Source organism: Ambystoma mexicanum, chromosome 6p (genome assembly GCF_040938575.1).
Source record: "Ambystoma mexicanum isolate Mex_15411 chromosome 6p, UKY_AmexF1_1, whole genome shotgun sequence".
NCBI classification, from domain to species: domain Eukaryota; kingdom Metazoa; phylum Chordata; class Amphibia; order Caudata; family Ambystomatidae; genus Ambystoma; species Ambystoma mexicanum.
This window is the reverse complement of record NC_090935.1, coordinates 1,369,429,088-1,369,454,061: the sequence shown is the minus strand read 5'-3', so window position 1 is coordinate 1,369,454,061 and position 24,974 is coordinate 1,369,429,088. Positions and strand designations below refer to the sequence as shown.

The following is a 24,974-nucleotide window of genomic DNA, read 5'->3' as shown; positions in this document are numbered from 1 at the left end:
AAGGAAAATGTGTTGGTCATCTTCATAGTCACAATACCAGGTTTGCCACACTGTCAGAAGAGAATCCTACATGTCTGGGACCCACACACACAAGACTGGGAGTCAAGTCTACGTTGGGGAGAAGTGTACAAAATCATAGGAGACCAGGGGAAGGGAGTCATTCCCTCTTGCACTTTGAGCTGTAGTAGACCTGAGAAAAGGCTAGGGGAAGGGAGATAGTCCCCCTGGTGCGCTGTTGTGTACTGTAAAGTGAGCCTGAGAAAAGGCCAGGGGAAGGGAGACATTCCCCCTGGTTTTGTGAACTGTGAAAGTAAAAGCCAAGAAAGTGTCAGAACAAAGCCAAGTAAGGCCATGGGAAGGGAATAATTCCCCTGACATTGTAAAAGCAATGAGAGCAAAATAGACCTTGAGAAGGGAGGCATTCTCCAAGAACCCAATAAGGAATGTTGATGTTTGCAATGGAACTGTACCTTTTTGAGTTTTCTCTGTGTAGAAAATTGTTTTAATTGATGGTCTGCGTTTTTGTATGTGTTTTTTTTGTTGATTTTTTAGGTGCATTATTTTTGTTAATTTTGTTTTTACCTTGTGAACCTTACAAATAAAGCTTTTTTTGATAAGTGGAGTTTATTACTGAAGAGTACATTCGAGTTGCTGCTAATGGATTGTTGGCCTTATAGGTCGGAGACACTTGGTCGTTTGACATTTGCCACTGAACAGTGTGGCATCTTTTCAAGAAGAATAGAGACTTTTTTCTTACATTGCTGTTTACCTCTTTCTTTATTATAGAAATACTGAGATTTTGTGAGGTTACATTTGCAATATTATAACAATATATTTATATTTAATAGAAAGTGCTCTATAATGTTCCCATGTTTAAATCGTAATGAGTATATTTGAAGCGTTTATCGACTTAGTTTTGCAAGGTAGTAACATTAACTGTTTTTTTTACATTTTTCAAATTAAATGTGGGTAATTGTTTTGCAAATGTGGGTAATTGTTCATTGAAATTTGTGAAGTTTTTTTATGCTATGCTACCTGTATGTTATTGGTAATGACATGCTCATTGTGTGTATATGTTTGAAGATTTTGTGTTGGTAGGATTTTAGAAGACGTTTATAAATGCACCTTATATTTCTTATCGTTTGCATTTTTATTATACTGATGATAGTTGTATTAGCTATACTTCATACTAGTAGAGTAGCCTGTACATTATTCTGTGTTTGTAATCTTGTGTGGTATCAAGAATCGTCGTAAGAGGCTAACTGGGGTATAGGTATATAAGTATTTTGTAAAACCTAATTTTACACAACCCAGTACGTTTTTACAGTGTTTCATGTTTGTAGAAATTATTGTATAGGCTGGGTTAAGGTTACAACAGTGTTGCTTTTAATGTTTATTGAATATTCCCTTAGATTTACTACTGTGGTTGGTTTGCTGTAAAGGGAAACGCCCAAAAAGACAGAGGGCAAAAAGACAGAAGCCCGAAAGTCTGGCCCCATTTGTCCATATATATATATATATATACATATATAGATAGATAGATAGATAGATAGATAGATAGATAGATAGATAGATTTCTGAGGCTTGTGGAGTCTGCTTAGATCACATGCTATGCATAGGCTGACATCTAGTGGAAGCTGCAGAGTATTACAGTTGTTGTTTTTCGAAACTCGAAAAGGGACGTCGACAGGGCGTGCCAGTAATTCTATCCCTGGTGTGACGTCCTCTGTACCCATGGTCCTTCACGCGTCGAGGTCCCTCAGATAGTCTTTTTCCGCCATCGTGAGCGGACGCTTATCGCGGAGTTCCATTTCAGCCATTTCGGCCAAAGCCATTTTCTTATGACAAATTAAAAAATAGTTTACTCTTTCTGTCCTTTTCCTTCTGACTTCGACAAATTCATTGATGCAGTGGAAAAGACAGCCGTCGGACGAATTCAAAATTCAACTGACCCTTTCGACCTTGGAAGGCCACACTGGGCCTAGGCCCTTACAGTAGGAAGAGTGGGGGCGGTCATTGTAGAATGCATTTTCCCACCCATTCCCTTTCTCACCTGGCTGCCTTTCCCAAACATGGATAGAACACCTTTTAAATTCTGCCTCACGTGTAATAAAGAATTCCTGTGGATAGACAAACACAGAGTGTGAAACTTGTGTCTGAACCGCGACCACGAAGAGGGGCATTGTTGAGCCTACAAGTTCTTCAAAACTAAGACTCTTAAAGACCGAAGAACCAAGCGCTGAGCCCATCACGCAATGCAGGCCGAGGCTGCCATTAACGTGGAGGGAGCTTCAAGTGATGGCAGTGTCACGTCTTTTCGGACGGCAAGGGTGATGGGGAACAGGAGGAGGAAGAGGAGGAGGAGGTGTATGCCCTGGCCTTGCCTATTCAACAGGACTCACCAGTGGCTGATTCGCCAGTGGATAATCAGCCTCTCCATAATGGCATGTTAATCAAGGCATCTGAACACTTTGGTATCCAGATACAAGAAACCCAGCTAGACAAAGACATTGTGGAAGACATTCTGGGAGAAAAGAAGGCTGCCGCTCAATTCATCCCAATTTTTCACTCTGTCCAAAGAAGGATTCAACCTTCCTTGGAGACACCTAACCAGACACGGGCAGTAAACCCGCAGGTAGAGAAGCTTTTCTGCCCAGCGCTGTATGACCCACTCTATATCAGGGGCCAGCTTAAGCCGGATTTGCTCGTGGTTACAACTACCCGTAAAAGGGCAGGGACACCACTAGCCTTTTCTGAGGGTCCCCAAGACAAGGAGAGCAAAAAGCTCTATACAATGGGAAGGAAGGTATCGACTTCGGCAGCTTTTCAAACTAGAATCGCCAACAATTCTACACTGTTGGCAAGTTATAATTACCATAAATGCGATGAAACAAGTACCTTAATAGATTCTGCTCCCGAACCTTTAAAGTCTCAACTAGCCCTGGTGGCAGCTGACAGCAAAGCTACTTCCAGCTGCATTCTCAAAAATAACCTCGATGCCGCAGATAATGCAGGCCAAATTATCGCTGAAGGAACCATAATCAAGCGCCACTCTTGACTAGGCCAGTCTGGCTTTAAGCTTGAGACCCAGGCTACGTTACTTAACATGCCAGTGGAACCGACAGTCTTATTCAGCAAAGCATTAGAGGACGCCTTAAAGTCCGCCAAAGAGGAATATGACACCCTCAGGTCTCTGGGGCAACTGACAAACCATCTGGCCAGAGAGGCAGAATTCTTTTTTACTGTTTTCGTGGCCATAATTCCCAGAGAGGCTCTAGTTACGGACAAGGTCAAAATTCTTCCTGGAATAACAACCATGGTCAAGCGTCACAGGGTTACCAAAGAGGCCAGCGCCGATCCCGCGGGAGATCCTCCACATCTAGAGTTGGAGGAACACCTCCCAAACAATTACAGCCCACTACAGGTCCCCACCTATTCCTCCCCAGTAGGGGGACGTATTTCACACTTCACCCATGCATGGGAGGGAATAAACACAGAGAAGTGAGTGCTATCGACAGCAGGAGGTCATTGTGTGGAGCTCGTCCAAACACCATCAAACCATCCCCCGCGCCAGAGGAAGTCAAGAAAGGAAGAACAGCTCATCCTTCTTGAAGAGGTCAATGTACTGCTTCTCAAGTACGCCATAGAGATTGTGCTGTCCAACGAGGTAAACAAGGGTATTTATTCAACCTAAATCTTTGTGCCAAAAAAGATCTATCTATGCGCCCAGCGTTAGACTTACGCCCTGCAAACACTTATTCGGCATGACAACGCTACAAGAAGTAATCCCCCTGCTAAAGTGGGGGGATTACATGGCAACACTAGACATGAAAGATGCCTATTTTCATATTTCAATGTTCCCAGCGCACACAGAAAACTCTTGCATTTCAAGATGGCAAACCAGCACTACCAATTCAAGGTGTTACCCATTCGGAATAGCCTCTGCTCCAAGGGTATTCACCAAGGTACTGGCGGTGGGGGCAGCGCACCTGAGCAGGGAGACAATCCCAGTGTACCCGTACCTGGACGACAGTCCGATCACAGGGGAATCATCCCATCTTTGTAAGAACCATAAACCTTCTCTTCCAATTGGGCTTCTCAATAAATGAGAAAAAGTTAAGTCTTGTACCAAACACAACAAAACAGTTCCTAGGAACTGTCTTAGACACAAAAGCAGGCTTGGCCTTTCCATCCATGGAAAGAGTTCAAAATATGCTTCGGCAAATACCTTAGTATCAAGCCGGTCGCCAGGTAAGCATTGGCAAAGCAATGGGTTCACTAGGCATGATGGCATCGTGCAATTGCCTGGTCCCACACGCAAGTCTGCGCATGCGCCCCATGCAGGAGTGGTTTGGCGAAACAGTGGTATCAGGAAAGCGGTCAGTGGGACGATCTAATGGTTGTTTCGCCAACACTAGTTCAAAATCTACACTAGTGGGCAAAGGAAAACCTGTTAAAGGGAAAACCCTTCCACGATTCGGAAGCGCAAGCGATCGTTACAACAGATGCATCACTCTCCGGATGGGGGCTCATTACCTTCACCACACAACACATGGTCTGTGGAGTCACATCACGCCACAGAACCACATCAACCTGCTGGAACTACTAGCAGTATTCAAAGCGCTTCAAGCTTTCGAAGCGCAACTGACGAACCAGTCGGTTCAAATTCTAACAAGACAGGACCACTGCAATGTTCTATGTGAACAAACAGGCGGGCACACACTCTCCAATTCTGTCCAAACTGGCACAGAAAATATGGAGATGGGCACTCAGACAGAGGATGTCCCGATCCTTCCAACACGTTCCAGGGGTACTCAACACTCTAGCAGACCCTCTGAGCAGAGATCCCCTACCAGAGGAACACGAGTGGTAACTAGACTCAAGTGCCATAGACAACATCTTCTCTCAGTGGAGTTACCCCACGCTAGACTTGTTCACTACAGGAGAAAACAAGCAATGCCCAGACTTTGTGTCCAGGTTCCCCAAACCAGACTCCAATGGGAACGCCCTATGGATGAACTGGTCAGGGAAATCTGCTTACGCTTTTGCCCCCGACTCCCTTAATGAGCAGGGTAGTGAACAAGATTCACAGAGAACAGATAACCCTCATCCTAGTTGCTCCAATATGGGCAAGAGAGCCATGGTATCCACATCTGCGCAAACTGGCGATGTGCGATTCCATCAAACTCCTGTGTCAGACAAACCTATTGACCCAACATGGGATAATAACGATACACCCTCACCCACACTCAATGAACCTGGCAGCTTGGCCCCTGAAGTCATAGAGTTCGGTCACCTAAATTTGCCACAACAGTGTATGGATATCCTTAAGGATGCTCGTAAACCAAACAGCAGACACTGTTATTTCAACAAGTGGAGAAGATTTGTAATCTGGTGCCAGTCTAAACAAACAAACCCCATAGAATGTACTCCATCCCACATTCTAAATTATATACTCCACTTGTTAGACTCGTGGTTAGTATTCAACTCCATAAAGGTCCACCTGGCGACTCAGCATACACCACCTCTCAAAATAAGGTATTGTGGTGGAAAATTCCAGTCGTTAAGGCATTCATGGAGGCGGTAAAGAGACTTGCCTCTCCAATTTCTAACCCACCGCCAGGCTGGGATCTCAATGTTGTACTCGATAAGCTCATGGGGCTCAAATTCGAGCCTATGCATAAGTCAAGTCTTAAACACCTAACCTAGAAGACTGCCTTCTTAGTGGCTATTACTTCCATAAGAAGAGTTGGTGAATTGCAAGCGTTGTCAGTGCAGGACCCTTTCTTTATCATTCATAAAGACAAATTGGTTTTACATACTCATCCGAGATTCCCTCCTAAATTCATTTCTAAATTCCATGTGAACCAATCCAATGAGCTACCGGCCTTCTTTCAGAATCCAACTAGCTCAGCTGAGGTAGAACACTACACATTGGATGTGAGGAGGGCGGTCCTTTACTATGTAAACAAGACCAGACTGCTAAGGAAACAGACCAACTGTTTGTCTCTGTAGCACCTGACGGGGAGAGAGACCGCATTCCCAAGAAAGCTATCTCTACACGTATAGTCAGATGCATACAACTGTGCTATTCATAATGAAACAAAACACTGCCTTTCACACCAAGAGCTCACTCCACAAGGAGCACAGGAGCTACTTTGGCCTTTATCGTAAATGTCCCCTTAGACAGCATTTGCAAAGCAGCTACATGGAGCTCAGTACACACTTTCACTCAGTACTACTGCATTGACACCCATTCTAAAGCAGATACACAGGTGGGACAAGCAGTTCTAAAACATCTGTTTGCCTCCGCTCCTTCTCACAACCCACCACCTTCTCCTAACACTGCTTGCTAATCTATGCATAGCATGTGATCTAAGCAGATTCCACAAGCCTCAGAAGGGATACATTACTCACCGTAATCGTATTTCTGATGCTTGTATGCGCTCACCCTTCCTCCCCTGAGAGAAGGTGCATAAATGGTTTATGGGTTTTTCTGATATTTATCTGCTTGGATACACTTATACTCACGATACACTTCATGCTACCTCATGTCAGAAACAAAACAATCTGAGGGACCTCGACGCGTGAAGGATCATGGTTACAGTGGACGTCACACTAAGGATAGTATTACTGGCAAGCCCTGTAGACGTCCCTTTTCGAGTTTCGAAAACAACAACTGTAATACTATGCAGCTTCCACTAGATGTCGGCCTATGCATAGCATGTGAATCTAAGCAGATACAAGCATCAGAAATACGATTACGGTGAGTAATGTATCATATATGGATATATATGTGTGTGGGGGGGGTAACGTTAATACAAAATGTATAGCGGTAAGATTGCTGGGGGTCTATATATGTGTGTGTGGACAAATGGGGAAAAAAGAAAAACGACTCATGCTTTTTTATTCAGTATTTTCACACAGATCCCTGTAAAGTACACTTCCCGGGCCCATTTCTACCACCTCCAACGCTCTTGATTTTCTTCTAATCTTTCCATCCACCACCGCCATAACTTGCCATTATCTGGTCCTTCTCCTTCACTGTCTTGAGCCTTCCCTTCATAAAGGCCTTCCTTCTCCTCCCCTTTCCTCCTTTTTCCACTCCATTCCTCCCTTTCTATTCACAACTCTCCACTACCCCTTGTTCTCCAAGCTCCCAGACTCTTGTTAAAACTAGCCACCTTTTGTGTGTATACTATTCCTAGTAATTGGGACTCTAATCGCTGTAGTGGGGCACCTGTATACTGATTCTGTGCTGGCCATGAGGTTTGGTGAAGGGCCTCATGTTCTGCTTCCTCCAAAGTCTGATTGAATTGACGTTAGCCCATGGCTCCATGCTCAAGGGTTTAAGTAGGTGGTACGCCATTTTGGGGCTATGCAGCCTAAGAATGGTGGTCACCAGACTCTGCCATGCAATCTCCAGAATGTGGTTGTCTCTAGTGTCTCTATCTTGCTGTGGGCAATGGTTTGTGACTTCCCTTTCTTGGCAAACTAAAGTTATGGCCTGTTCGGAATAGACGCGTGGTCGGGAGGCAGCTTGTGAGCCATGTACACCTCATAACCTCAATGAAGCTTGGACCATGATTGCAATCTCCAATCACGAGGCACTGACCGCCCCTCCCCCAAACCCTTCAACATTGTGCAAGTTGGGTTTAGCCCATGTAACATCTTCTATATATATATTTCTGATATTTGTTAATCTGCTTAGAATCACATGCTGTGCATAGTCCGACATCCAGTGGTCACTGCGGAGTATTGCATTTTGTTTTTCGTAGTCGAAAAGGGGACGTCGACAAGGTGTGTCTGTAACACTATCCCTATAGTGACGTGCAGTGTACCCACAATCCCTCACGCGTCGAGGTCCCTCAGATTGTTTTTTTCTGCCCAGATATTGGTTGCCTATACGCGGAGCTCCTCGAGAGACATTGCAAAAAACTTTATCCGACCATTGGTCGGCCTTAACTTATATTATTACTTACATCCCTCCTTCGGCGTCGTAGCTGCAAAGCTGTTCACCGCCGATCAAGATCTCCGACGGCGGTGCCTTTGACGGAGGAGGTTGTTCGACGTTGCCCCTCGGCCACAAAGAAGACGGCTGTGCGGCCTGTCAGCTCCTTAAGCCGAAGACTTTAAAAGGCCGTAGGGTCAAGAGGTGGGCAGCCTATGCCATGTCTAGGTCTGATTCATCACCCACCGTCGCCGAAAGTGACGAGGAATGTGACAACCCGACGTCCTATTCGGAAGTCATAGACCTCTCTAAGGAGCGTTCACGCTCCTCGTCGTCTGTCCCTGGCCCCGACAAGCTCGGCTCACACCCTGCTTATGGGGATGAACACCCCGGCGACAAGGACGCACACGGAAAACACTCCCATAAACACACAACCCTCGGCTCTTCCTCGTCGAAGACGAAGAGAGCATTAGCGCCATCGGAGACGCAGGTCCTACCGGCGGCCTCCTCAGACCGTAAGAGTCTGAAGCCCCCCTTGCAACTGCAAACGCAACTAGCGACTGGGCTACCCCCAGATAAGGGCGCTATCACTAAACCGAAAGACGACGCGCACCGGCAGGAGCGCCCGTCGGCGTAGAGCAAGCAACGCCTATAACGTTGATGCCGGAGGTACCCTCGGCAGACAGTTTAGTTGTCGAGAGCCTGGCGCAGATTATTTCCACCGATAGCCAGAGACGGACGGCGAAAGAGACGTCGGTTACCGCTCATAAGGCCCGGGAGATGCCGAAAAGGCCAGAAGGAAGGCTAGAACCGCCCGCTCCGTCGAGAGGGACTCCCAGCCTACCAGAAGGCTTTTCAGAAGGCGAAGGGACCCTCTCTTCGATGTTATGGGATAGGTCGAAGTGTTTTCTAACGGAAGGCCCTCCCTTTTCTCCCCCTGACCGCTCCGGGGCACCTCAAGAAACCCTAGAGAGACTCTAATTCTGTATCGACAAAATGGAGAGGTTCATGGAGACTCAGAACCTTCCAACACCCAAGAGATCAAGAGAGGGACCTCAGGTGGATCCCAGGGCCAAGTACTCCAGGCTGTTTGATCCCCCCCCAAGAGGATGTAGATTTATATGACCTCACTGGAGAGGACCCCCTCTTTCACGAGGATGACACATTTTTAGGCAATGAAGGTGAACAAAACCTAGAGGAGGAAGGTTTTGAAGACAACCCGGATATGGGTGTTGGGGGCTTCGGAGAAGACCCAGAAGAAGGCGCCTCACAGCCCTGGCAGTCCCCATCAGCGTTTTCAGACCCTGAAGCCATAAACCTGTCCCCACCCAAAGACTCACCTATTAGGAATACATCACCTATAGACGATCAACCTACCTTTAATGCACTCCTACGCAAGGCAGCAGCGCATTTCGAGATCGAGACCGGGGAAACTTCTCCTGACATTGACTTTGTAGAAAAGATCATTAAGGAGAAACCCCCTGTCAGCCAAACCATTCCCCTCCTCGCCTCAGTAAAGAGACAAATTATTCCTTCACTATCCACTCCCGCGTTGATCAGAGGGGTCAACCCGAGGATAGAAAAATGTAGTCCTTCTCCATCGAACCCGTTATACGTCAGGGGCCACTCTGTACCAGACTCCTTAGTGGTGACAAATACCAGGAAGAGAGCAGGGGTCCCGCTGTCAACTAGCGAGGTACCACCAGATAAAGAGGGTAAAAAATGGTATGCTCTAGGAAAGAGGATTATAGCCTCAGCTGTCTTTTTCCGCAAGAATTGCCAACAACAACGTTTTGCTGGCAAGTTACGCAGATGCACAATGGAGCAAACTACGTAAGGACATTGAGGAGGTACCGGAACCCCTACGTACTCGCCTACTAGCCACGGTGACTCAAGGGACCTTAGTCAACCAAAGCATCATTAAAAATACTCTGGATGCTGCAGAGACGGCTGGGCGTTCCCTAGTCCAAGGAATCCTACTCAAACGCCATGTATGGCTACGTAATTCAGGCTTTAAACCTGAAACACAACCATCTTATTAACAAACCTATAGAAGATGCAAACCTCTTTGGTAAGGCGGTGGATGAGGCACTAGAGACCGCAAAGAAGGAATTTGACACAATCAAGACACTAGACCAAATTTCAAGGCCTCCCAACAAACGTGGTTATGGCAACAACTTTTTTTTCGAGGCCAACGCCAGCAGCAACAACAGCAGCAATACTCTGCAGGTAACTGGTCCTCTAACAAAGGCACCAGTGGACAAAATAACCAAAGAGGACAACGTCGTGGCAAGGGAAGAGGTCGGGGTCCCGCCCCTAGATGTTCCCAAGCCACCAACACCAAATGACTCAAAGATTCGGGGTCCCCTCCCATGCTTCGCCGGTCGGGGGCCGGTTAACATCCTTTCTTCCAGCATGGGAGGGTATAACATCAGACCGCTGGGTACTATCAACCATAGCCCGTGGCTACTGTATAGAATTCCAACAGTTCCCCTATGTACAGACCCCCAAGGGGACGACGCATGTTGCCAGAACATCTCGCCATCCTTCTTCAAGAAGTGGACCAACTACTAGAAAAAGGAGCTATAGAGGTCATGCCTCTATCCCAGGTAACGGAAGGTATTTATTCAGTGTACATCCTTGTACCCAAAAAGGACTTAACCATACGCCCTGTACTAGATTTGCGCCCAGCGAACAAATTTGTCAAACCTCAAAAGTTTTGTATCTTGTCTCTACAGGAGGTAATCCCCCTGCTTTCTCAGGGAGATTACATGACAACACTGGACATGAAATATGCATACTTTCATATTTCAATGTTGCCAGCGCACAGGAAATACCTCAGATTCATGCTAGAGGGCAAACACTACCAGTTCAGAGTGCTACCCTTCGGCATAGCATCAGCGCCGAGAGTATTCACGAAGGTACTGGCAGTGGCAGCGGCCCACCTGCGCAGGTTGTCCATCCCAGTATACCCTTACCTCGACGATTGGCTCATAACAGGGGATTCTTACGAAACATGCTTCTCAAATACCCAAAAGACTGTAGACCTTTTGTTTCAACTGGGCTTCTCCATCAACGAGAAGCAGTCCAGTTTAGACCCCAGCCAGATCAAACAATTCCTAGGGCCTCTAATTCGAACAAGGGACAACCTCGTCTTCCCCTCCAACGAGAGGGTCCAAAACATGCTGTTTCAAATCTCTCAATATGTGGCCGGTCAAGAGGTGACGGTACGCAAAGCAATGCGCTTACTAGGAATGATGGCGTCATGTATTTATTTGGTACCTCATGCGCGCCTGCGCCCAAGGCAAGAGTGGCTCAACAGCCAGTGGTGTCAGGCCAGCGGACAATGGGACGATCTAGTGGTGGTCTCGCAGGCCTTGGTTCTCTCGCTACGGTGGTGGTCGAAGGAAAACCTGGTAATAGGGAAACCATTCGCCACCCCCGCAGTGGAAGCCACTCTAACCACAGACGCATCCCTCACAGGTTGGGGGGCTCACCTATCCCATCAGTTTGGACTCCGAGCGTAGCATCCAAGCACATAAACTTACTGGAGCTACTAGCTGTGTTGAAGGAACTGAAAGCCTTCTAGGCACACCTGGAAGGGAAGACAGTGATTGTCCTCACGGACAGCACCACAGCCATGTACTACCTCAACAAGCAGGGGGGCACTCACTCTCCAGGACTATCCAAGCTGTCCCAGAACATCTGGAAGTGGGCTCTCAAACACAACATGTTCCTACTGTCACAACATGTACCAGAGGAACTCAATCTGCTAGCAGACGAACTCAGCAGAGACTTCCCTCTGCCCTCAGAGTACGAATGGCGGTTACACGAAGACATCGTCTTCGACGTCTTCACACAATGGGGATTTCCAGAAATAGATCTGTTCGCAACTCTGGAGAACTCACAATGCCAAGATTACGCCTCCAGGTACCCCAAGAACCAATCCAAGGGGACCGGTCTATCGATACCATGGTCAGGGAAATTTGTTTACGCTTTTCCCCCCCGACTCCCCTTCTCAACAAGATAGTGCACAAGATGCACCAGGACACAAGTTACCATGATACGGGTGGCCCCTATGTGGGCCAAACAGCCTTGGTTCGCTCACTTGATGGAGATGTCCCTATCTCCTCCAGTGAAACATCCCTGCCCGTACAACATGCTGTCACAGGACAAGGGCAGGACACTACATCCATGCCTTCAGACCATGAATTTAGCAGCCTGGCTCCTGAGATCATAGAATTTGGACATTTACAACTCCCGCAGAGATGCATGGATATTCTCAGGGAGGCTAGAAAGCCTAACACTCGTCACTGTTATTCTAGCAAATGGAAAAGATTTGTCATCTTGTGTAGGGGAAGGAGCATCAACCCAGTTGACTACTCCCCCACACAAATTGTTCTGTACCTGACTCACCTACTAGACTCAGGCTTGGTGTTTAACTCTATTAAAGTCCGTTTAGCTGCACTTTCCGCATACACCACTTCCCAACTTAGTGTCATGGTGGAAAGTGCCAGTTATTAAAGCCTTCATGGAAGGAGTGAAGAGGATCCACCCTCCCATAGCTAACCCCGCTCCCGGATGGGACCTAAATGTGGTACTAACCAGGCTCATGGGGTCACCCTTTGCACCCATGCACAAAGCAACACTTAAAGACCTCACTCTTAAGACTGCTTTTCTAATAGCTATCACCTCCATTAGGAGAGTAAGTGAACTGCAAGCGCTCTCTGTACGAGACCCCTTTGTAACAGTTCACAAGGATAAGGTGGTTCTACGCACACATCCTAGGTTTGCACCAAAATGTATCTCTAAATTCCATGTCAACCAGTCAATAGAACTACCAACATTCTTTCAAAATCCTTCAAACTTAGGTGAGAAGAGCCTGCATACACTGGATGTTCGCAGAGCAGTGATGTTTTATATGGAAAGAACTAGACCATTGAGAAAGACTAATCAGTTCTTTGTCTCGGTGGCAGCAGGAAGAGAAGGAGATGCAGTTTCAAAATCCACTATTTCTAGATGGATTGTACAATGCATCACTCACTGTTACACTCTTGCTAAGAGAGAACTACCCTTCAAGCCAAGAGCACACTCCACTCGAGGCACCGGAGATTCCATAGCTTTCATTGTAAATGTCCCTCTTGAGTCCATTTGCAAAGCGGCAACCTGGAGTTCTGTTCACACCTTTACAAAACACTACTGTCTAGATGCCCACTCTAGATCTGATTCCCAGGTGGGACAAGCAGTATTAAGACATCTTTTCTCTACTGTTCCTTCTCACAACCCACCTCCAACTCCGGGTACTACTCGCTAGTCTATGCACAGCATGTGATTCTAAGCAGATTAACAAACATCAGAAGACAATGCATTACTTACCGTAAAAGCATTTCTGGTGGTTGTATCTGCTTAGATTCACATGCGCCCACCCTTCCTCCCCGCTCAGATGGAAGGAACATAGACTTTCTTCTATATCTCTCTTTTCTGTACTCACTCACATCTAATAGGCTCCCTCAGGGCAGAAAAAATACAAACAGAGGGACCTCGCCGCGTGAGGGATTGTGGGTACACTGCACGTCACTATAGGGATAGTGTTACAGACACGCCTTGTCGACGTCCCCTTTTCGACTACGAAAAACAAAATGCAATACTCTGTGACCACTGGATGTCGGACTATGCACAGCATGTGAATCTAAGCAGATACAACCATCAGAAATGCTTTTACGGTATATATTGTCATTTATATATATAAAACGCTTAGGTAAGTTTCCGTACTCGGCTGATGCAATTCATCAGTGTTAGGTTGCCCTCTGCTGTCCAAATGGCAAAGTGAACCTCTTTGGGCCCTTTCAATTCAACTACAGCTATCATTTTAACAGACAGAATGAGCATGATTCTACGCGGTCACCTACACCTTCCACTATCGCAAACATTCAAAATAATTTCAAGTTACTTCTTTCCACCCCCACTTCTCTTCACACAGGGCATGGCGATAAGGCATGGCGGTTCTAGTGTCAATGAACAGTTAATTATCAGCTCAACGTTTCAATCTGTGAAGAGCGAAACACTGTAAGACAAATAAACTGAAAGTAGGTGCTGTAATTATGCTGCTACACAATCTTATGCCATCACAGGGACTCTGCAATGGAACCGGGTTCACAATTACGTGTCTTCAAAGACACTTCATAGAGGCTAGTGTAATCGATGGAACTTAGATACTGTTCTAAAACCACCCATACCTCTCATTCAATCTGATAGAAATATGCCTTTCAAGTTCAAAAAAAGACAGTTACCTATATGTTTCGCTTTTTCAATGACCATTAATAAGTCTCAGGGACCTTCGCCCCCTTCCTGGAAGTGATCAGTGGTAATCCCAATATTTAAGAAGGGGGACTGAAGTGACCCTATGAATTACAGACCGATGTTGATCTTTAAGATATGCTAGAACAGCGTATGTTACGCCGGGAACGGCTACTAGTGTGTTATCAACCTTGAGCATGAGACCTGGAATACGGGAAGAGGCCCATGGGGATCCTTCATATACCACCTCTAAATTCAGCATCATGGAGAAGGTGGCAGCCCCAGCCCAAAAGAGTATCTACCACCATACCTTGCTGCCCCCGCTAATGGGAATTCATCAGAGTAGGAAGGTCGGGAGTGGTGACAAAGTCACATTGAGGCAGAAAGACAAAGGGTTGAGAATGACTCTGGGAGAAGGGGACACCTCCCCCTACACAATCCCAATCCGGAAGAGGCGTATGGGAATCCATCCAGAGCCTGTAGACATGGTCCATACACAGATGTGAAGAGATGTTTAATCCAGAAAATACAGACCCTTCAAATCGGTGTTTGGTAGGATAACTGTACAAGAACATCCAAACGAATAAGTGCTCCCAGACTCACCAATTCTTTCCAAGGGATTTGACACAGAGAGGAAAGCCACTTTCGACCTGGGAAGATCATAATATGGTGTTGTGGGAAAGCCTGGGAACACACAGGCCAGAAAGAGAAGCCATGGCAGAGTTATGTTGCTGCAATGGCCAGATCACCAGACTCCAAGTTGGTCGCTCCCCATTTAATCTGTTTGGCCCACAAAACCACAGATTTGCAACAGGTGTTCATATCCATATTTAGTGCCCATGCTCGGAGGGGAGGTGGGGGGGGGCGGTGGGGAATCCCTTCCAAACAATCACAGAGCTTCAAGCTATCTGACGCTATGCCTCCCCAGTGAAGCCAGTAGGGCCTCAACCTTTTGCCAGGGCTCAAATATAAAAAGGTGTGAGTTAAGGATCAAAGTGAAAGAGTTTGTAAGGAGGTCGGAGAAGCAGAGGCAAGCAGACAGAGAATTAAGGAGGAGTAGCAATGCATTCTTCTTGTGGTGTACCCACTGTTGTAAAGCAATAGTCTTAACTCAACCCATGTCTTTTGCCCTGAATAAATAACTTTTTGCTGGAACCAGTCTTGGTCTTCTCGTCTGTTTATCCCTTGGCATGTTTCAAGATTTAGATGCAGGAGTTCCAAAAGCTAGGTGTTGTGGGAAGACCAGTGTAAGCCCATGGTAATGAGGGCACTCTGAAAATGAGGGCAGGGAGTAACTGAAGGAGCTTTGAAGTATTGCTGCTAGTGAGCGACTCATCCAACCATTGCTTAGGCTGTCCTGTTAAGAGACTATGCACAACCATTGACCAAAGGGGTTCCTGGCGTCGTGGATAGCACAGGCTCACTCTTTGCCAACTAGAGAGTGGACCTCTCAGTTTGCTTTCTCATCAAACCATGAAGAGAATAGGTCTGAGAGACATAGCCCTAGCATGGAAGGAATTTGGCATTCAGAAGGAGCAATTAGCTGATGACTGGATGGAAGTCTGATAAAGAAGGAATAATGAACCTGCAAAGCTTACGGCTTGTGTTATTAAAGTTGTTTGTGTCTGACTGTGTGTGTTATTTAAGCTCCTAAGAGGAGAATGGAAGAAGGCAAGGAAAGGAGATTTGAGTAGAGAATTCATTGGTGTGATTATCCTTTGGTTCTTGTGGCCAGTGCATTCTGAACCAACAACAGTGAATTTCCCCTTTGTCAAATTAATTGTAGCTTGCCTAGCATCTCCTAGTGGTTTGTGTGCAGCTGGTTTCCTTCCCTGACTTGAGGATGCATCTCACTGAGACCTTTTTTACTGGAATAAAGTATTCCCTTGAGGGTTTTACACTTTGGATTGGTCTCAAACCAATTGTAATTTGAGCAGAAGGAGGGGCTTTAGCAAGCTAATGCAGGAAACACGCACTTTAGCTTAAATCCGAAGGTAAAACAATACAGCCTTATGGAATATAGTTGAGAGTAAGAGTCCTTAGTACGTGATCTTGTAAATATGTGTCTATATAACTCATTCAAGTCTAGAATGTTTTGATTTTAAATGGCACTTAACTGAAATCCACTTAAAGCATTGGAAGGAGGCAAACCTTATTGGGAAGGGGCTTGGGAGTAGTCCAGCAAGAGAGAGTGGCTACAGTACGTCAGGAGGGCTTTAATCTAGTGACGCATTTTCTATTGAAACCTCACAGATAGCCTCCAAGAACCGTGAAAAAGGGTTGCACATTGATATTTTTGCACACATTATGATCGGTCCGAATATTTCAAACCATGCTGGGATCTTCCGTTCCTTTTATAAAAGCTAAAACATTGCTCAATCAAGTTTTTGGAAAACACTGGATACAGAAATGCTTATGGACCCTAGAGGCTAATGAACCTGCTCATAGCTACATCTCACTGTGTGTACAATATGAAGTTTTGTAATTTGTATGTGTTATGTTAAGGAGCTTTTGTACTGATCGCATTACTACAGAGTGGTCTCAAAACATCAGGGCTCATCTGAAAAGGGGTATCTTTTTCCTGTAGAAAGGGCAACAAGACTCTGGTCTGCATGGCGGAAAGGAAGAGAGCCAACATAAGAGGAAGCGAGAAGGTGGGGTAGGATAGAAAAGATACAGACTAACTATAAGAAAAATGCCAAAGAGCTGAAGGAGTGGGTATGTGATAGTGAAAGTGGGAATACATTTCTTGTCATTCGCAGTGGATCCTAATGAATACTGCTGAGGTGGAAGGAAAATACAATACTCGTAGTAACACGCATTATCCAGTGATGGCAGTTTCTAGTATATTGGAAGATGGTACTAGAACAAGTGATGCATAGATGTCTGATGAACCCAAGAAATGCTTAGGAAACGCTGTAAGGTGTAGAACCTTGATTGCCAGTTAAGGTTTTATGGGTCTGCCTGTCAATCACCAGGGTAATAGTCTGGGACTGCAATCCAACTGTCAAAAGTTACAGGGCCAAGGATTGGCTTTGTAAAGGTGAACACAGAAACACACAAAAGACGAGCAGGAATATGGAGGAAGGGGTGAACCAACCCTCCTAAGAGCTATACTTGTGTGGGGAGTTCATTAATGTCAGCTGTGGGTGGAGTAAAAAGAAGTGCATCGGGGATGCAATCACCGGGATGATAGGTTATGTGGTTCCACAAAGCCTCCACACCAGGCAAGATCAACAGTGCAATGATTCCATGGCTCCCAGGCTCATCCGAGTAGTAAGTCCAGTTTATTCAGACCTACCTACTGGTCTTATAAATTGTAGACAGTTGTTTAATCTGCAGTGTGCACAAGTTATTTGCTCTTACTTAATGAATCAGAAATGTCCAAATTGTATTGGTTTGTGTTTTGTATTAGTGAACAACCCCTTTTTAGTGTTTAACCCCTCTTCACAGCTCGGCTTTGGACAGTGACCACTCACTTTTAGCGCTCTGTTTTTCAGGCTGTTACCATTGCTCTACGATGCCCAAGTGGACGTGTCTTCAAGAGGAGGTTTCTCAAGACCTATGATTCCTGCGTAAGTACTGCACAGAATGATCTGGCATTGGTTATGCAGGCTTTCCTTCCCCTCGGTCAGCAGATGGAACTTTACCTCAGAAAGTCATGGTTCTTGTTTAAGTAGGTTGACCTCAATTTTGCTTTAGAGATTTCAGGAGTGTAAAAAGAAGCCCTGTGTGGCTTTTTGTAAGTGCAGCATCATACATTGATCTCAGGTATGTTCTCCAACTCCTTGGCTTCCCTTCTCGCTGCAATACTTCTAGAATCCAAGAAGCAGAACACTCCTCACAATGGAGTTCATTGTGCTTGAGGTTTTTTCATTCATGTTCAATACTTAATTTTGTTCCCGAGCTTTATTATATGACTCGTGTGTAAACACAACCACACACACTTTTGGAATAGAAAGATATTCACGAGGCCATCTTTAGCCTTTATATCTCCATGATTTGAAGAGGGCAGTAGGCTTTCATATTTGAAAGGTGCAAGACTTGCTTTTTATTCCTAGAATTTATTTTAGGACAGTGTGCATACCTATTATTGCAGGACTTGGAAAGGGTGGGAAAGCATAGCTCTACTCAGTAGAAATAAGAGTGGGGCTGTATATCCTGTATTATATTTTGTGATGCATTGCTGCATCATTTCCTAATCGTATCCATCTCTTTTCAATATTCAGGAATATTGAAAAAAGATCAACACATCACACCTTTGGGTTCCTAGAGTTCTAGGTTATTTTGGTAGCTGCTTCAAGGGTGATAAATTATGCAGTTTCCCTGCTACATTTGCATTTTTTCGTTTATAGGCGGTATCAGAAATGCGGTTAAAATTGGCCCTGTAAATCTCCCCAACTGTTAGGTCTTTTACAAAAGGAATTGCTCAGGATGTATGTACCTGCAATGTCATTGTAAACATTGTACAGCCCAGCTATGTTCTACTTAAGAAACGTATAATTATATTTGCATAGATGGCAAATGCCAAACAGTGGCAGGCTTTTCCACCTGGAAATCCGAGTGACATTTCAGGCAAGCAGAGCAAAGTGCCAATTGTGTGTGATCTTGCTCTTAATCGAAAGGTGGGAAACATTTTGGTGTTAATACCCGGTCATCTTCGGTTTATTTGAGTTGCAGTTTTCGCTGCTTCTCTAAAATGGGGTCTTTGCTCCGAGGTAGGCTGGAATCCTGCTGACATTAATGGCTGATGACCTTTTAAGGAGGGGCATTAGGAACCACTGTGAAGCCACTTGTTTATATTGATTGATTGATTTATTTATTTATAGAGCGCCTTACACCAAGGTGCTGTACAATGGAACAACTTAATACAAAGTAACAACAACAAATAACATTGGGAGCAAAAAATTACATCTTGAATCATTCAACAACAAAACAGTGCAAAGAGCAATTAACTGGGGGGGGGGTGGAGTGGGAATAGGATTGGTGAGGGGGGCAGGAGAAGGATAGAACAAGCGTAAATGGAAGGTAGAGAGAGTGAAATAGGAGAGGGGAGAGAGGAATTAGATGAGGGAAAGAAGGGGGGGAGTAGAGAGGGCAGGAGGGGCTTTCAAGGTGGAGAATCGAGGAGGAAGGATTTAAGGGAAGTGCGAAATGAGGGGAGGGCCGTGGAAGAGCGGATTGAGAGGGGGAGAGAGTTCCAGTGCAGAGGAGCAAGGAGTTGGAAGGAGCGGAACCGGGAGGAAGCGCAGGGGGAAGGAGATACAGTGAGAAGGAAATGTTCAGCGGAATGAAGGGAGCGAGAGGGGGAGTAAAAGGAGAGAAGGGAGGAAAGATAAGGAGGAGCAAGACCATGTAGGGATTTGAAAACCAGGCAGAGAAAGCAGAATTTTAGCTGTAAGTGGAAAGGTAGCCAGCGAAGGTGAGAGAGTGAGGAGGAGATGGAGTCACGAGAGGTAAGGAGACAAAGGGTACGAACAGCGGAGTGGTATATGGATTTAAGGGGGGCAAGCTGAAACGCGGGTAGTCTAAAGATTAGAGAGGAGCAGTAGAAGAGAGGGGGAAATGATGAGAGAGGAAATTAGGAGTTTGGTGGCGTGGAATGTGAGGGAGGGACGGATTTTGCGAATATTGTAGAGGTGCGGGAAGTGAGTGAAATGTGTTGTGAGAAGGTGAGAGAGGAGTCAAATAGAACGCCTAGATTACGAGCATGGGTGGAGATAGGGAGATTGGAGGGAGTAAAATGGATGAAAGGGGAGGAGAGGGAGGAGGAAGAGTATTAGAAGGGAAGAAAAGGACTTCGGTTTTATCAGTGTTGAGAGAGAAAGTGGGAGGACATGCAGTTCTTGATGGCTGTGAGACAAGAGGAGAGTTTAAGGTGGAGGTCGGGTGTGAAGGAGGAGAAAGAGAGAAAGAGTCGAGTATCATCTGCATAGAAGTGATGGGAGATGCCAAAGGAGGAGATAACAGGAGCAATGAGGGAGGTGTAAAGAGAGAAGAGGAAAGGACCAAGTACAGAGCCTTGAGGAGCACCGTAAATAAGAGGGAAGGGAGGAGAGGTCTGGCATCCCCATGAAACAGCAAAGGAACGGGAGGAGAGGTAAGAAGATAACCATTTCAGAACAGGGCCTTTGAACACGAAGGAGGAGAGAGTGTGGAGCAGGAGTGGGTGATCGACAGTGTCAAAAGCTGCAGAGAGATCAAGGAGAATAAGGATAGAAGATTGCTTGGCATGCTGAGCAGAGAGGAGAGAGTTGAGAATAGAGGTGAGAGCAGTTTCCGTGGAATGTTTGGGACGGAAGCCAGATTGGAAGGGAGGAAGGAGAGCGGAAGAAGAGACCAAGGAAGAGAGTTGAGAGTAGGCAAGGCGCTCAAGGAGTTTAGAAAGGAAAGGCAGAAGAGAGATAGGTCTGTAGTTAGCGGTGAGAAGTGGATCAGCAGAGGGTTTCTTTAGAATAGGAATAATCGTTGCATGTTTGAAAGCAGAGGGAAAGGTAGATGAGGAGAGCTAGGATTTGAAGAAAGTGGTAAGGTAAGGGATAAGAAGAGGGTAGATTTTGGGGATGAGAACGAAGGGGAGAGGGTCAGAGGGGGTGGCCGTGGGGTGGGCTTTGGATAGAAGGATATATAATTGCTGTGCTAACAGCAAAAGACATCAAAGAAGGACTTGGCTAGTGTTAATGCAGTAACCGTGGTAACATCATGTTTTATAGAGGACGGACTAGCCCATGTTGCTGTAGATTGAATAGGATGCATCTTACAGGCAATTAAAACCTTGTATAAATAGGAGGTTACCACTTTACTGTGAGTGTATAGAGGGAATATACTACCTGCGAATTGGAACTAGATGGGCACTTCAATATTGTTACATTGGAGTTGCAGTGTGAAATTAAATCAAGATCTGCATATAAATGGGCGAGGATATAAGATGGTTGCCATGTGTAGAAACACGTAAAGTCAGAATATAGGAACTACTTGATCCATAGGAAAATACATTTTAAGAGGGTAGCCCTCTGAGGTTGTGTAACTGACTAAACAGAAGGCAGATACTGTTGACAGAATGACATTACTGCATCTGACCGCAAAAGACAAGGGGATTCCTCTTCTTTACACATCAGAGTTTTCACAGCAAAGCATTAATTTGCATAGGATCATTTGTAACAACTGGGAATACCAACATCATGATCCACTTCTCCAAAATGTGTTCCCAAGGCCACCAATGATGGCATATAGAAGAGGGAGACATTTTAGAGAGAGACTAGTGAGAGCAGAAATAACCCACCCAGAGACACAAAGAACTCTTAACTATGCAGAAGAAAGGCAAGTTTCCATGCTTGGGGTGCAGTTTTTGTAATATTATGATCAAGGGCAACACCATCCAACACTCCATTTGTACGTATGGACCTGCTTTTAAGGACTATATTGCATCTAAAGCGGTTAAGAGCATTATGCTACTTTGACTTCTTTCAAATTGCGAGGCGCAACCTTGAAAGTTGATACAAGAAATGGACCAGCGTGCTTTCTTCTTCCATTTCAGGCCGGTAAGTACATTGCCTACACATGGTCTTGAAGTCCGTGAGAACATATAGATAATTTTGCTATATTCCTCTCCTTAGTATACTATGAATTTTTATTTCTATTTTTTTAATATATTGTTTATAAATATTTTCTCCTTAATGGTTGTTGGTTATTTTTGATTACTTGCAGTCATTTGTTTCACGAACGGACCCCTTATCCACTCGTGAATTGCCTTAAGGTGAACATTGCTACTGCTCATTCAAGGTTGTTTTCCTTTTTTCTTTCCTGATTACTCTATGTTCACTCTTTGGTCACGCAGCATTAACACTCATAATCTCTTTAGGTGCATGCTGCTAATTTAGAGCTACTAATGCTACACGTGGTACATGATTCTGACTATTGGTCTACTTTTTCATAATAATCTTGTAAATGCACATATATTATTTTCCCTTACTAATGGGAGTGGCTATATTCTTATAATTCGGAGATAAATCACTATTTCTCGTTTAAAAATATGTCTAAGACAAGACATAATAAACAGATAACTGGATACGGTATCACTACATAATATCCCCACCAAAAATATCGTTGTAGATATGGCCGTTTGGTTCGCCATAGGTGATATTTTTGTTGGGGATATCATATGGGAGCAGGGGTGTCGCCCGCACATTAAAAAATGAAGCTGGGATGTCCCCCGCAGGGTCCATGTGTGAATTTTGCCGCATAAATATGCCGATATTTTTGCATCGCAATATTTCTGCGGCAGAATTAATACATGGTACCCTGGATACTCGGTGTCCCAAACAATGTATATATTTTTGTAAAAATTACGAAGAGGTATAATTCTGTTTCTGTATATTTACAGAATACCGTTATACACTGTGCTGACGGACTGTCATATTTCATTGTAGACTTTTGAATTGCAACTGATGAAGGGACCTTGGATCCCAAAACTCGTTGTGCTGATGACACCAAACATAAAGAAAATGTTACTATCTGGACTGCTGTTGAAATGAATTATTATTGCTTCATAGAGACATTATTTGATGCCTCATATCTATTTATGAAATTGTATACTTTTCTCCAAATCTTGGCTGATTTTCTCAGCACTAAGGTGTGCACGGGACAGGAGTATCTGGTACTTTTGCATACTTTTCAGTTGCAATGCTAGTAAAAGGTTTCAGCTTGTTTTTTGTAGCCAAACTGAATTGTGTCACTGCTAGAGTGATCTCGATTTTAGAAGTTAAAGAAAATGAACCCCTCTGGAGGTACATTTATTTTTTTGAAAATGTATGTTCAAAGCATAACCATAAGACAATAACATATAAAACAAGAACATATGTTTAAAATGTATATACAATGCCCCAGAAACCCACCCACCCCCTGTTCACATCTCACTACCCGCAAATACAAAGTCAATAAATCTCCACAAATTTCCCCCATATCTTTGTAAACAAGAATTCCTTGCTCTGCTTTCTATACAAACGTTCCTCCATAGCTGCCAAATCACGCATCTCCCTCAGCCACATTTCCTTATTTATCGGAGCCGTAGATTTCCAATTTCGAAGGATAACTTTCTTACCCATTGCAGCCCCTCTAAATAACCATTTTCTTTGGCACTGAGAGAGATCATCCAAGAGGGAATCATTCCCCAAAATTATCATCTCAAAATTAAAATCAATTGTCACATCGAGGATCTCTTCACATAGTTCACCCACATCACTCCAAAACCCCCGAACCTTCACACAGTCCCACAACATATGTTCCATCCTCATGTACACATGCCCAGCAATCAGGACCGTATTTAGGATCTTAATTTGTCTAGTCCGTTCTGTCAATCCCAAGGAACACAATCTGACATTCTCGCACATCCTAGTACAACTCTCAACAGTAATGTTGAAGCGCTTTGAAACACATTGTGTATAGGCGCTATATAAATAAACTATCATATCATAATGTCAACCCCAATCCTCCTACCCCATTCAATCCTCAGTGAATCATTGCCTTTATATTCAAGTAAAACCTGTCTATAGAGGTACATTTATTTATCCAGGATCACATATTTTGATCAATTGGAGAAACGAGGATTTGGCCCCAGAGGGCCTGTTTCACTATCGCCAATGTGCAGTAGAGCCCCCCTCCAACCATCCCATCTTTAGTTTTGCACAAGCATACTAAGATTTCTGCATTGTTCGTTCATGAGCACTGAGCAGAGCTTTGTTTCTAAGAAAGCTGATATGTGATGAACCAAACCTCATTCTAAATCAATCTGGATATATAAAAGAAATGTTCATCAAATAATTAAAGAAAGACTGATTTAGTGTGATGGGATGCAGGGTGAACATATAATAAAGGCAAGCACTTCATTCATTGAACTATGTCCATCTCTCTCTGCTTACTACCTGAAAAAGGTGATATCCTAAATGTATGTTATGTGAAAAGACCAGCTACCACAGCTCTCTGGCTTTATCAAGAGGGTGAGGAGGTAGCCTGGCCCTTAACCCTTACTCTAGTGCCTACCTCATCAGTGCAGTACGCCTTTGTCTCACTCCATGCCTCTATACTCGCTGGTCTGTTTCTTCTCGTTTTAGAGCATCTACCCATGAAATCAGGTATCCTATTTCAAGCCACATCACTGCGGTATTCTCTCTGAGATGTGATCACCCAGCAGCAACTGTAACACGGCAGATAGCGGCCCTCAACAGCAGCAGAAAGATGCTGGCATCTGCGAAGAATAGAAGAGTCTGACCCTCCGGCAATGCGACAAATACTCACTGCAGGCACAGACTGCCACCAAGTTCCAGCCATACAGAGACTCGATCAGCGCGGCGGAGGAGATAAGAGGGCAGAGAAGCTACCACCCACTGTGCTAAGACTTGATGCAGTCATGCAGCAGCGTAAAGTGACTACAATGAAAACAGGACTGGCAAAGCCAGCCCACGATCCTGTAACAAAAACTAAAACATAGACCACCCTGGGATGAAAGGGGAATGGTCCACTGTCTTACCATGGACAACAAAACAAACTCTGGTTCAAAACCATCATCACTCCCAGAGTCCTTGAGCAGAAATCCGGCACAGAAGAAGTGGGTGGGCTAAGACCCCCTTTTCAAAATGTACTTTACACACACGCCCCGGGGGAGAGGTGAAACGAGGAGATTGGTAAGGGGCCAGTGGCCAACCAGCATTAAGGGTGGGATATTTAAGCA

At 44.9% G+C, this 24,974-nt stretch overlaps 1 protein-coding gene across 4 annotated transcripts in view; it reads left to right on the top strand.

Annotated features, from left to right (window-relative positions):
* The window catches only part of UBXN8 (UBX domain protein 8), a 415,886-nt gene that overhangs the window by 374,709 nt on the left and 16,203 nt on the right, over positions 1 to 24,974 (top strand). For all 4 annotated transcript variants that reach the window (XM_069626088.1, XM_069626087.1, XM_069626090.1 and 1 more), the window contains one exon: positions 17,749 to 17,823. In XM_069626088.1, the coding sequence (XP_069482189.1) occupies positions 17,749 to 17,823 (75 nt within the window). The remainder of the gene's footprint in view (positions 1 to 17,748; positions 17,824 to 24,974) is intronic.